At 44.5% G+C, this 14,718-nt stretch overlaps 1 protein-coding gene across 1 annotated transcript in view; it reads right to left on the bottom strand.

Annotated features, from left to right (window-relative positions):
* Positions 1–14,718, bottom strand: part of LOC104995507 (antigen WC1.1-like) — a gene marked incomplete at its 3' end in the record, with an annotated part of 71,446 nt that overhangs the window by 39,017 nt on the left and 17,711 nt on the right. Inside the window, 2 exon segments of the mRNA XM_010849383.1 lie at positions 2,451–2,771; positions 12,311–12,623. Coding sequence (XP_010847685.1) covers positions 2,451–2,771; positions 12,311–12,623 — 634 coding nt within the window.

The raw sequence follows: 14,718 nt of genomic DNA, 5'->3' as shown, positions 1-14,718 counted from the left end.
GGATGAAGCTGGAGCCTATTATACAGAGTGAAGTAAGCCAGAAAGAAAAACACCAATACAGTATACTAACGCATATATATGGAATTTAGAAAGATGGTAACAATAACCCTGTGTACGAGACAGCAAAAGAGACACTGATGTATAGAACAGTCTTATGGACTCTGTGGGAGAGGGAGAGGGTGGGAAGATTTGGGAGAATGGCATTGAAACATGTAAAATAACATGTAAGAAACGAGATGCCAGTCCAGGTTCGATGCACGATACTGGATGCTTGGGGCTGGTGCACTGGGACGACCCAGAGGGATGGTATAGGGAGGGAGGAGGGAGGAGGGTTCAGGATGGGGAACAGATGTATACCTGTGGAGGATTCATTTTGATATTTGGCAAAACTAATACAATTATGTAAAGTTTAAAAATAAAATAAAATTAAAATAAAAAAAAAAAGAAATTTCCAGCCAGTTCCAAAGCACACAGGGAGTGCCCGCTAGCAGTCATAGCTCCTTCAGGTACCACGGATGTGGCCCTTACACTCCCCTGCCCCAAGTAATTACAGAGGGTGGGTTAGTCACATGATAATGCAATTTTAGGTAGCTGTGAAAAAAAAAAAAGAAATAGATTCCATATTATAAAGATTTCCCATAAAGAAAACTCCAACCTTGAAAGGCAAGCACTTACACAGAGCCCAGAAACAACTCCCATAGCTAGATAAAGGAAGAGAGGGCAGGAAGGAATGAGGACAGGAAGGAAGTGTAACACAGAGGCTGTGGTGAATGCAGAAGCTGACCTGGATTGTGACCCCAGTCTTCCCTCCTGCAGTCCTTGCTTGTTCATCATCTCATCATTTTGTTAGAAATGGTCTTACCATACTTTAAATGCTAGAAAATAGGTTTCTTAAACAAAAACTCCTACTGAAACTCAAATGCCCTTCAAAAATAACTATTTTTAATTGTAATACTATAATAAAAAGGATGGAAGAAAACTTATGAGATGAACAGGTTTATGACATAGATTGTGGCAATGATTTCGCAGATGTATACAGAGCTCCAAACTCATCAAGTTGTAAATATTAACTAGGTACAGCTTTTTGCAAGTCAGTCATACCTCAGTAATGGAGTTTTTAAAAAGGAGAATTGCTTTCTTAGCAACCTCAAGTGAAAGTGTTAGTTGCTCAGTCATGTCCAACTCTGTGACCCCAAGAGTTATAGCCCACTAGGCTCCTCTGTTCATGACATTCTCCAGGCAAGAATATTAGAGTTGCCATTTTCTTTTCCAGGGGATCTTCCTGACCCAGAGATTGAACCCAGATATCCTGTATTGCAAGCAGATTCTCTACCATCTGAGCCACCAGAGAACCAGCCGTCTCAAGAGTATCATCAAAGATCTCCTAAAGGTGAGACTGGAAAAGATCACTTTCCCAATAATCTTCCCCAATAAAACACAAGGAGCTGATTGGCTGTGCCTGCTAAGAACCTACTGCAGATGTCCTCAGAGCTCCCCTGTCCCAAAATCTCAGCAGCTGGGAGGATCCTTTCCTGAGACCCAACCACCTCTATTAGGGACTTTGCTATGATATCTGATTATATTTTCCTCAATTCCAACTATTGTGGTGGGATTATGCCCAGGAAAATACCATCAAACATTCTGATAACAACTGGAACATCTCTGGTAAATACTGTGACCAGCACTTCCATTCTAGTTTACACCTTGGCTCAGGTCAAACACACATAGACAGAATTGAGTCCTTATTATGTATCATTTCAGGGTCTCTTAACCTCACTGTCCTTAGTTTTGCCCCAGCTTCTGTATTGTAATTGTCAAACTTCAGGTCTCCTGCAGCCTCAACATCTCCCTGAATAGGATGTGAGCTCTCTACCCAGGTATGCAAGTGAATCAGTGTGATGAGACCAGCCTGTGCCACATATCCCAAATCTTGTCCTCCCCTTACTTGACCTAGTGACCTTGAAATGCACCAGTGAAATGCCCTCATGCCTTTTCTTTCTGTAACTTCACCCTGATCCCAGTATTGTCACTTGTTCATGGGTCAGTTCCTAGAGAGAACTGTCTGCACCTGTCCTATATGCTGTCTTGTAGCTGCACATGTCTGACCATCTCATCCAAGAATACAGTAGGCTACCATGGTGAACCTAATTTATTGAGGTCCAATCCAACAGTTGTCCTTCATGAAACATTTGAGCTCAACCTTCTGCCTCCTATGACACACCACAGAGACTGGAGGGACCAGTGACCTATGGGTCAGGAGCCTTTCTCTCCAGGGACAAGCAAGACTGTGTTCTTTTGAGCACCTGATGTTCAATGAATCACTGTGTAATATTCACCCAAGTGTGTTCTAAAGTCTGTGATCCACAGTCTCATAGTTACTCAGGGAATAAAACTGAAACTTTCCTGATGGGACCTACCCCCCACCCATCCCCAGACCAGATAACACTTACCTGAGCAGACTGCTCCAGCATCCTTGTCATGGGAATGGCCCTCAGGACCATGGTCTTTAACAATAGGATAACTGCACTCGCTGACAGTTGACTCTGACCCTTTGCAGTAAATATAATGAAACCAAATGGGTCCAATTCCTGGTCCAAATTTAGCCCCTTTGGGAGCATCAACAGCAGCTCCACACCTCAGCTGTCTGCACACCACATGTGCCTCCTCCATGTTCCAATTGTAATCATTCACTGTCCCCCATTCTCCTTGGTGCTTCACTTCCACTCTCCCCTCACAGCGATGGTCTCCATCCATCAGCCTCAACTCCAGAGCTGCAAGAGAGACATAGAGGACACAGGAGAGATTTTAGGAGACAGTGCAGTGTTCTTCTAAGCATTAAAAAAAAAATCTTCTCTGTGAAGGGAAAAAAAGTCTCCATGAATAGCATTTGCTGATTCCTACAGTATATATCTTCCCACCATGGCCAACTCTAAGCCCCTAATGTGCCATCACTGAACCTGGAGCAGGAAGGGAGGCACCAGGTATTTCTCACAAGCCTGTAGAACCAACTCCAGGGACACCACTGAGGACAGGCCTTCAGAGACTCTGGATGCTTCCCTCCCTGTAGATGTCCTCAAGGCTACTAGGGCCCAGCTTCCCCATCTCAGTTACAGCTCACGGCCCAGGATCCAGGGAGGAATCCTCCCTTTGCTTCCATGTCCATACGGAGCATCTCATCCAGCTTAGGAACAGAGGGCTGAGGTAACAGGCTCTCAAGTGTCCCAATTATTCCTGCCACCTGGTGTTCACATCCTGGTATAATTCAAATGTCATATTTGAAAAATATTGGTTGAGAATTTTCCAGAATTGCTGACAGATACCAAGTCTTACAGTGAATAAGTGCAACAAAACTCAGGGAACACATATGAAAAGCAATTAATTTGTAGATTCATCACAGATGTAAACATCACTCATGTTTAGTGATAAATAAAATTCTCTTTTTCTGAACACATGGAAATACTAACACGTCCTTGCCTGTTTGAAAGGAAGAATGACCATGTGATCTGTCTTATGCAATAAAGTAGGATAACAAAAGATGTCATTTCCACAGAGAAACATCTAAGAGCCAATGTATTTTCTACCACAGCAGATCCTGTAGGGTTGTGTTGAAGTGGTAGAGTAATAAGATGATGGGACATTCAACAACATGGGGGTTTAAAAAATTATGATAGGCAGAGGCCTTGTCAAACTGAATAGAATACATCTTGTAAGGATAAATTTAGCTATTTGTAAATACTTTATCACCTACCTCATTCTTGCTAAAGTAGTAAGTAATAACACAAAATTAACAAAGAGAAAAATATTAACATGGACACTTAGTGCACCTCACCTGAAATTGAAAAACATCTGTGCTAACACCTAAAATTGCTAAGAACATGAGAAGTCAATGTAGAGTAGACTGAAGCCTGCTGCTGCTGCTGGTGCTGCTAAGTCACTTCAGTCGTGTCCGACTCTGTGCGACCCCATAGACGGAAGCCCACCAGGCTCCCCTGTCCTTGGGATTCTCCAGGCAAGAACACTGGAGTGGGTTGCCATTTCCTTCTCCAATGCATGAAAGTGAAAAGTGAAAGTGAAGTCACTCAGTTGTGTCCGACTCTTCGTGACCCCCTGGACTGCAGCCCACCAGGCTCCTCCGTCCATGGGATTTTCCAGGCAAGAGTACTGGAGTGGGGTGCCATTGCCTTCTTTGAGACTGAAGCCTAGATGTGCTATAAAAAAAAAAAAAATCTAAAACTTTATATTAAAAACCATTGTTTTAAACAATAAGACCTGGAAAGTGACATCATGAAAATGATGATGTAGTAAACAGCAGCCTCCATCCCCCTCCAGAGAGATCAACAATTCAACAGCTATCCACAAACAAATACATATATCTGGTATTTCTGGAGTCCACTTAAGAAATTCTGGCAACACAAAGACATTATCATTTTGCCAGCATCATTCCATCCACCTTGACAAAATTGTTTGATGCCAAAAGAGTTCCCCTTGCCAGGAACATGAGAGAAGGATGAATAATCAGGTTACTAGCCTTGTGGGGAAACTTATGAAGGTCATGCTTCAGTTTCACCTCTCCCAGACCTGCAAAGCTGAGACACATGTAAAGACCAGAAATAAGAAAGAAAAGAAGGGGCCACAGTAGCTACTACACAACAGGAACAACAGCAGTTCATAGTATCCTGCTCTGTAGACAAATTCAGCAGATCAGGTCCCTGAAGAAACTAATGCTACAGACCTCTTGATGATTTCATCAGCTTTATTCTACCCTGGTATACACATTCACTGACATCAGCATTCACAGTGCTTCCCCTTTCAGTTCCTCCAGATCCCAGGAATAGCGCTTGCAACAAGCTCAGTTCTCTGTGATTGTAACAGTGCAAAACACTACTTTAAACCCAAGGTGTGACCCCCAACACCATGCATGCACTCATGGCTAGAGCCTTCAACTGTGCACTGGAATCCCATCAGCCTGACACCTGTCAGCAGGTTCCACTGCAGGGTGCATGCCCAAGGGAAGACAATGCAGCCATGGGAGAGCACACCAAGAGCTAGAGCTCCACAGGCTGCCAGGGAGCCCTTTTATGGCCCAGGCCCTTATTGCCTTCTTGGGTCCCCACCACTACATGTGTATCTATAACTGGCATCTCCCCCACATAGTCTAATTCTGGCACCAAAGGAAAAAAAAAAGAGAGAGAGAGATGTCTGCATAGCCCTGTATTTACTAAAGATATAGATTCCATATTATAAAAATTTCTTACAGTGTAAAGTGCAACCTTGAAAGGCCAGAACTTCCACAGAGCTCAAAAACAACTCCCGCATAAAGATAAAGAAAAGAAGTCAGGAAGGAATGAATGTAACACAGAGGCTGTGGTGAATGTGGGAGTGGACTTGGACCTCTCCAGGGTCAAGCATGTCCCTATAATCCTTTGAATACTTAACATTCAAAGAATTATTCTGTGAGTGCAATCTTCACCCAAGTATGTTCTAAAGTCTGTGATCCATAGTATCATAGCTACTCTGGAAATGAGACTAAGGCTTTTCCTGATGGGGATCCCCTCCCAGACCAGACAGGACTTACGTGAGCAGACTGCTACCACATCCTGGTCATGGGAAAGGCCCTCAGGATGATAGTCTTTGAGAACAGGATAAGTACAGGCTGTGAGGACTGACTCTGTCCCTTTGCAGTAAATATACTGAAACCAAATGGGGCCAATCCCGGTCCAAAATGAGCCCCTCTGGGAGCATCAGTGGCAGTTCCACACCCCAGCTGTCTGCACACCACAGCTGCCTCCTCCAAGTTCCAGTTGTGATCATTCACTGTGCCCCATTCTCCTTGGTGCTTCACTTCCACTCTCCCCTCACAGTGGTGGGCTCCACCCATCAGCCTCACCTCCAGAGCTGCAAGACAGACACAGACATGGGACACAGGAGAGATTTTAGCAGACCATGCAGTGAAGTGCTGGTAATTATTAAAATATGAATACTCTGATGTCTGAAAAAAATCCCTGTGAATAGCATTTGTTGATTTCCATGGTATAAACATTCCCACTATGGCCAAGTTTTAGCTCCCAATGTGCCATCACTGAGCATGGAACAGGAATGGAGACACCAGGTATCCTTCATGAGCCTGTGGAATCAGCTCCAGGGACACCACCAAGGACAGGCCTTCAGAGACTCTGGATGTTGCCCTCTTTGTAGATGTGCCCAAGGCTACTAGGGCCCAGCTTTCCTGTCTCAGTTACAGCTCATGGCCCAGGATCCAGGGAGGAATCCTCCCTCTCCTTCCCTTGTCTATCAGGAGCATCTCATCCAGCTTAGGAACAGAGGGCTAGGGTAATAGGCACTAGTCTCCCGATTATTCCTGCCACCTTGTGTTCATGGCTGTGTAATCCCCACACTCAAATGTATCTAGTAACATGCATCTAACAAATGTAATTTGGCAAAGTGATGGGACGTCACTTAAGAGATTGTTTCAAGATGACCATGGTTTCCCTTGTTGACCTTTCTTGCTCTCTCATTTGCTCTAGTTAAAACAGCTGCCATGAGTGAACTAATAGTGGAAAGACCCTGATGACGAGGAAAGAAGTCAGGCCTCTAGTCAACAGCCAACTAGGCATTGAGATTCCAAGTTACCCAGTCTGCCAAGTTCTGTAATCTGCCCACATCCAGATGAGTACATTTAGACAATATGTACCTCTGGTTGAACCTTCAGATAATTGCATGCTTGTGAGACATCCTGAGTCAGAGGACCCAAGTAAGCCATGTCTATTCCTGGCCCATATAAGGTGTGAGATACTAGGTGTTTGCTGACTGAAGCTCCCAAGTTTAGCACTAACTTGTAATGCAGGGCTTCCCTCCAGAATCAGAAGACAGGGAGTGAACAAGCTGGAGGTGATGAGCCTTCACTGCTTCATCCAGATGAGACTCCCTCCTGTGTGACCAGGTCTGCTGTCTGGTCCCATCTGTAACTGGGATCCAAACCACCTCTCTATGCCACATCAGGTCTCACCCAGTATCCCAGGCTCCTGCCTTCCTGTCAGAAACTGAGAAGTGAGTTTCATGAGACTTTGAATCAGCTCCATTAGCTCAGAGTTCAGGTCAAAAAGTGAGAATCTTTCTTATAATATAAGGAAAATTGGTCCCTGGGGCACCATTCCCACTGCTCAGGTCTATGCAATGCCCCATGTGCTCTCACTCCAGAAACAGAAGTGGTGCATCACAGAGGGAATATCTTGGGAAATGATGAACCAGAGAAGATACTGGTGTATAGACAGCTCAGGCCAGAGTCTACCAGAAAATAGCATAGACTGGCTGGTTAAATAGCAGCAATTCATTTATCTTATCAAGTTCTAGAGGCTGATAAGTCCAAGATCATGGTGCTGGCAAGGCAGTGCTCATTCTTAAACCTCTTTTCTTTGCTTACAGGCTGAAGGTCTGTAAATTTGGCCTTTCCTAGGACATGTGCACTTAGAGAGAGTGAGGGAGACCTGTCTCTTCCTTTTTCTGTAATGTCACCTATTAAATTAAGGCCACACTTTTATGACTTTAAACAACCTCAGTTGCCTCCTAAAGGCCCTATCTCCAATAGTGATAGTGGAGTCTAGATCTTCAAGACATACATCATGGAGGGACACAGTTCAGTCCACTGACCTGTGGAGGCTCATGTTCAGAAAGAAATAACAATACAACAGGAAGTGAAGGAGACAGTAGACACAGGGAGACATCTGAAGATGCTTCTCAGATGTTTTAGAATCTGACACTAAAGTGAGAGTAAAGGATTGACATAGGACCCTGAAAATTCACTAGAAGCTAGTTTTATTAATAATAAAATTATCTAGGGAGATTGGTTCAAGATGGCAGCATAGAAGGACATGTGCATGCTCATGTCCTTCAGCAAGAACACTAAAATCGCAACTAGATGTTGAACAACCATCAACAGGAGGCTGCTGGAACACAGTCAAAAAAGATACCCCATATCCAAAAACAAATCAGAAGCCACAACAAGATGGTAGAAGGGGTGCAATCACAATAAATTCAATCCTATACATACAGTGGGCGACACATAAACTGGAGTACAATAATATCAAAGAATGTCTCACACTGTTGGAAAGGCTCTGAGCCTTATGCCAGGCTTCCCAGCCTGGGGATCCAGCAAAGGACTGGGAATCCCCAGAGAATTTGACTTTGAAGACCAATGGGATTTGACTGCAGGACTTCCACTGGACTACAGGAAACAGAGACTCCACTGTTCTGTTCAGTCACCCAGTCGCCTCCGACCCTTTGAGACCCCATGGACTGCAGCATGATAGGCATCCCTGTTCATCACCAGCTCCCGGAGCTTGCAACCTCATGTCCATCGAGTCAGTGATGCCATCCAACCATCTCATCCTCTGTTGTCCCCTTCTCCTCCTGCCTTCAGTCTTTCCCAGCATCAGGGTCTTTTCAAATGAGTCAGTTCTTCGCATCAGGTAGCCAAAGTACTGGAGTTTCAGCTTCAGCATCAGTCCTTCAAAAGAATATTCAGGACTGTTTTCCTTTAGGATGGACTGATTTGATCTACTTGCAGTCCTAGGGACTCTCAAGAGTCTTTTCCAACACCACAGTTCACAAGCATCAATTCTTCAGCACTCGGCTTTGTTCATGGTCCAACTCTCACATGCATACTGACTATTGGAAAAACAGTACCTTTTACTGGATAGACCTTTGTTGGCAAAGTCATGTCTCTGCTTTTTAATATGCTGTCTAGGTTGGTTATAACTTTTATTCCAAGGAGCAGGTGTCTGTTAACTTCATGGCTGCAGTCATCATCTGCAGTGATTTTAGAGCCCCCCAAAATAAAGTGTCTCAGTTTCCATTGTTTCCCTATCTATTTGCCATGAAGTGATGGGACTGGATACCATGATCTTAGTTTTCTGAATGTTGAGTTTTAAGCCAACTTTTTCACTCTCCTCTTTCACTTTCATCAAGAGGCTCTTTAGTTCTTCTTTGCTTTCTGCCATAAGGGTGGTGTCATCTGCGTGTCTGAGGTTATTATTTCTCTCAGCAATCTTGATTTCAGCCTGTGCTTCATGTAGTCCAGTATTTCTCATGATGTACTCTGCATATAACTTAAATAAGCAGGTTGACAATATACAGCCTTCACGTATTCCTTTCCCTATTTGAAACCAATCTGTTGTTCATGTCCAGTTCTAACGGCTTCTTGACCTGCATACAGATTTCTCAGGAGGCAGATAAGGTGGTCTGGTATTGCCATCTCTTTAAGAATTTTCCACAGTTTGTTGTGATCCTCACAGTCCAAGGCTTTGGCGGTCAGTAAAGCAAAAGTAAATGTCTTTCTGGAACTCTCTTGCTTTTTCAATGATCCAAAGGATGTTGGCAATCTGATCTCTGGTTCCTCTGTCTTTTCTAAATCCAGCTTGAACATCTGGAAGTTCTCAGTTCACGTACTGTTGAAGGTTGGCTTGGAGAATTTTGAGCGCTACTTTGCTAGTGTGTAAGATGAGTGCAATTGTGCAGTAGTTTGAACATTCTTTGGCATTGCCTTTCTTAGGGATTGGAATGAAAACTGACTTTCTCCCATCCTATGACCACTGCTGAGTTTTCAAAATTTGCTGGCATATTGAGTGCAGCACTTTCACAGCATCATCTTTTAGGATTTGAAATAGCTCAACTGGAATTCCATCACCTCCACTAGCTTTGATCATAGTGATGCTTCCTAAGGCCCGCTTGACTTCACATTCCAGGATGTCTGGCTCTAGTTGAGTGATCACACCACTGTGGCACGACACAGAGAAAATCTACATGCACCAGGATACAGGGGAAAGGAGCAGTGACCACAGGAGACTCAGCAAGACCTAGTGCTGGAAGATCTCCTGCAGAAGTGTAGGCCAGCTGTGGCTCACTACAGGGATGAGGTTCCTGTTAGCAGCAGTCTCGGGAAGTGTCCCTTGGTGTGAAACCTCTTGGAGGTCACTACTAACCTTACTATAAAAACCTGTCGACTCCAGAGGTGGGTCACTTCAGGCCAAACAAGTAGCAGGGAGGGAGCGCAGCCCCACCATCAACAGGCAATCAGATAAAAGTTTTACTGATCGAGGCCCTGCCCACCAGAGCAAGGCCCAGTTTTTCCCGTAGACAATCTTCCATCAGGAAGCTTGCATAAGCCTCTTAGCCTCATCGACCAGATGGCAGACAGAAGGTGCAAGAATAAATACAATCCCACAGCCACCAGGAAAAAAAATCACAGAAAGTTAACCAAAGTGAAAAGGATTAAAACAGGATTAAGTTTAAGGAACCAGAAATCAAATTGCCAACAACCCTTGGATCGTTGAAAAAGCAAAAGAGTTCCAGAAAGACATCTACTTCTGCTTTATTGACTATGCCAAAGCCTTTGACTGTGTGGATTGCAAGGAACTACGGAAAATTCTTAAAGAGTTGGAAATATCAGACACCCTGACCTGCCTCCTGAGAAATCCGTAAGCAGGTCAAGAAGCAACAGTTAAAACTGGACATGGAACAACAGATTGGTTCCAAATCAGTAAAGGAGTACATCAAGGCTGTATATTGTCACCCTGCTTATTTAACTTATATGCAGAGTATATCATGAGAAATGCTGGACTGGATGAAGCACAAGCTGGAATCAAGATTGCTGGGAGAAATATCAATAACCTCAGACACGCAGATGCAACCACTCTTATGGCAGAAAGCGAAGGAGAACTAAAGATCCTCTTCATCAAAGTGAAAGAGGAGAGTGGAAAAGTTGGCTTAAAACTCAGCATTCAGAAAAATAAGATCATGGCATCTAGTCCATGATCTTCACGTTATAAACCTCTGCCTCGATGTTAGGATTTTGCAGTTCTGTGAAGATTTTTCCCCCCTTTTCTTTTTTTTTTTAACTTTAATTTTTTAAGCCTTTTTAAAAATTTTACTTATGTATTTTATTTAACTGAATATATCAAAATAATATCATTTCAATATGTTTTTTAATTTTTTTATTATTATTATTATTATTTTTAATTTTACAATATTGTATTGGTTTTGCCATGGAGAAGGCAATGGCACTCCATTCCAGTACTCTTGCCTGGAAAATCCCATGGATGGAGGAGCCTGGTAGGCTGCAGTCCATGGGGTCGCTAAGAGTCGGACAAAACTGAGCGACTTCACTTTCACTTTTCACTTTCATGCATTGGAGAAGGAAATGGCAACCCACTCCAGTGTTCTTGCCTGGAGAATCCCAGGGACGGGGAAGCCTGGTGGGCTGCCATCTATGGGGTCACACAGAGTCGGACACGACTGAAGTGACTTAGCATAGCATAGCATTGGTTTTGTCATACATCAACATGTATCCTCCACGGGTGTACACGTGTTCCCAATCCTGAACCCCGCTCCGACCTCCCTCCCCATACCATCCCTGGGTCATCCAGTGCACCAGCCCCAAGCTTCCTTGTATCCTGCATCCAAGTATCACATCCAAGTTTCTAATGTGGCTCAGATTAAATACATTCAGACCGGATTGAGCCATTATTGTGTATCATTTTAAGTTCTCTTAACCTCGTTGCCCTTATTTGCTACAGTTTCTGTGTTGTAATTATCAAAGTTTAAGTTTTCCTGCAGCCTCAACATCCCACAAATAGAATGTAAGCTCCCTACTAAGGTGAGCACGTGCACCAGTGTGATAAGACTATCCTCTGCCCAAATCCCCCTTCTTATCTTCCCCTGTGACCTAGTGACCTTCCAATGCACCAATGAAAGTCCCTGAAACATTTTCACTGTAACAACACTTGGACCCCGAATACTGTCCTTTGTCTATGGGCCTTCACTCTTTCGTGTCACTGCTTCGTTGAGCCTGTTCTATTGGCACCCCCCCCCCACGTGCCCACCTGATAACACTCTCTCTAGGACCTGTGAGTATAATAAACTATATTTGCCTGCACCCCTCTTCTATCCCCCATTGTAGCCACACTTGTCTGACCATCTCATGGAAGAATACAACAGGCTACCATGATGAACCTAATTCATAGAGGTCCAACCCAGCAGCTGTATGTGTATGAAACATTTGAGCTCACCTCCTTGCCTCCTAGGGCACATCATAGAGACTGGTGGGTCCAGGGACTATGTGTCTAGGGACTTTTTCCCCAGGACCAAGTAACTCCTGATGTTCCTTTGAGCACCTAATGTTCAAGGAATCACTGTTTGACTGAAGTCTTAACCAAAGAATGTACTAAAGACTGTGATCCATATCCTCATATTATTCCCAGAAAGACATTGAGACTTTTCCTGCTGGGCATCCCCTCCCAGACCAGACATGCCTTACCTGAGCAGACTGCTTTGGCATCCCCATGATGGGAAAGGCCCTCAGGATGATGGTCTTTAAGAGAAGGATAACTACACTCCGTGAGTGATGATTCTGTCCCATTGCAGTAAATGTAGTGAAACCAAATGGGGCCAATCCCTTGTCCAAAATGAGCCCCTCTGGAAGCATTAATGGCAGCTCCACACTCCAGCTGTCTGCACACCACAGCTGCCTCTTCCAAGCTCCAATTCTGGTCATTCACTGTGCCCCATTCTCCTTTGTGCTTCACTTCCACTCTCCCCTCACAGCTGTGGGCTCCATCCTTCAACCTCACCTCCCGAGCTGCAGAGGGACAAGGACACAGGATACAGGAGAGATTTCAGAAGACCATGCAGTAGTATACTGGTTAAGTATTTAAAAATGGAATATCTGATCTCTGAAAAAAATCCTTGTGTTCAGCATTTCTTGACTTCTGTGGTAAAAATATTCCAACCATGGCCAACTCGAAGCCCCCAATGTGCCATCACTGAACCTGGAGCAGGAAGGGAGGCACCAGGTGTTTCTTACAAGCCTGTAGAACCAGCTTCAGGTACACCACCGAGGACAGGCCTCCAGAGACTCTGGATGCTGCCCTCCCTGTAGATGTGCCCAAGGTGACTAGGGCCCAGCTTCCCCATCTCAGTTACAGCTCATGTCCCAGGATCCAGAGAGTAATCCTCCCTTTTGTTCCCTGTCCCCTAGGGAGCATCTCATCTAGCTTAGGAACAGAGGGCTGGGGTAATAGGCTCTCAAGTGTCCTGGTTGTTTCTGCCACCTGGTCTTCACATCCTTGAGTAATTTCCACACTTGAATGTATTTAGTAACATCCATCTAACAAATGGAATTTGGCAACAGTAATGAGATGTCACTTAAGAGATTAGGCTTCAAAGAAATGCTCGTTTCCCCTTGTGCTCTATCTTGCGCTTTTAGGCTAGCTCTGACGAAGCCAGCTGCCATGTTGTGAGCTATGTATGAAGAGACCCTCATGACAAGGAATGGAGACAGGTCTCTAGCCAACAGCCAGCAAGGGGCTGAGACTCTCAGTTCAACAGTTCACCAAGGTCTGAATGGTGTCACCATCCAGGTGAGTAAGTTTGGGTGATATCAACCCCTGGTTGATAGATCAAATGAGTGCATCCTTGTGAGACTTCATGAGTCAGAGGATCCAGATAGGACATGTCAGTTCCTGGCCCACAGAAAATGTGAGATACTAGGTGTTTGCTGCTTAAGCTGCCAAGTTCAGCACTAATTTGTTGCACAGCAACACATAACTAATGCAGAGCTTCCCTACAGTCAGAAGACCAGGGGTGAACAAGCCAGAGGTTTATACATGTGCCAACTGCTTCTTCCAGATGAGACTTCTTCTTGTGTGACCAGGTCTGCAGCCTGGTCCCACCTGGAACTGGGACCCAAACTACCTCTCTCTGTCTCATCAGGTCTTACCCAATGTTCCAGGCTTCTGCCTTCCTGTCGGGAACTGAGAAGTGGGTTTACTGAGATCTTGAATCATCCCAAGCACCTTTGAATTTGGCTCAGAAAATGAGAATTTTTCTCATAATCTAACAAGACATGGTCCCTGGGCCACCATTAACACTGCTCAGGTCTCCACCTTGCCCCATGTGCTCTCACTCTGGAAACAGAAGTGGTGTATCATAGAGGGAACATCTGGGGAAATGCTGAACTGGAGAAAATCCTGGTGTGTATTCGGATCAGGCAGGTGGCCACCACAAGATACCCCAACCTGGCTGGTTAAACAGCAGAAATGTATTTCTCTTATCACAGTTCTGGAAGTCAGAAAGTCCAAGATCATGGTGCTAGCAAGTAGTGTTCATTCTGAGTGCTCCTCTCTTGACTTGCTGACCACGGCTCCTTCACTGTTTGCTCACATGACCTTTCCTAGGACATGGGCACCTGGAGAGGCAGGGAGATGTGCCTCTACCTCTTCGTCACCTATTGGATCAGGGCCACATCCTTATGACCTTATTTAATCTCAGTTACCTCTAAAGGTCCTATCTCCAATGAAGTCACAATGAGAAGTAGGAGTTCAACATATGAATTTTGGAGGGTCACAGTTCATTTCATGGACCTGTGAGTCTCATCTAGGAAGGAAATAAAGATACATGAGGAGGAGGTGAAGGAGACAATAGACAAAGGGAGATATCCTGTGATACTTACTTGGAGATTTTTTTAGACATCTGACATTGAGGTGAGAGTAAGGAAATTAAATAGGATCCTAAAAGTACAGAAGTGAAAAGCAAAAGTCACTCAATCGTGGCTGACTCTTTGTGACCCCATGGACTATACAGTCTATGGAATTCTCCAGGCCAGAATACTGAAGTGGGTAGCCTTTCCCCTCTCCAGGGGATCTTCCCAACCCAGGGATCAAACCC

Source organism: Bison bison, unplaced genomic scaffold (assembly GCF_000754665.1).
Source record: "Bison bison bison isolate TAMUID 2011002044 unplaced genomic scaffold, Bison_UMD1.0 scf7180017864281, whole genome shotgun sequence".
In the NCBI taxonomy this organism is placed as follows: Eukaryota; Metazoa; Chordata; class Mammalia; order Artiodactyla; family Bovidae; genus Bison; species Bison bison.
This window is presented reverse-complemented; position numbering and strand designations above follow the sequence as displayed.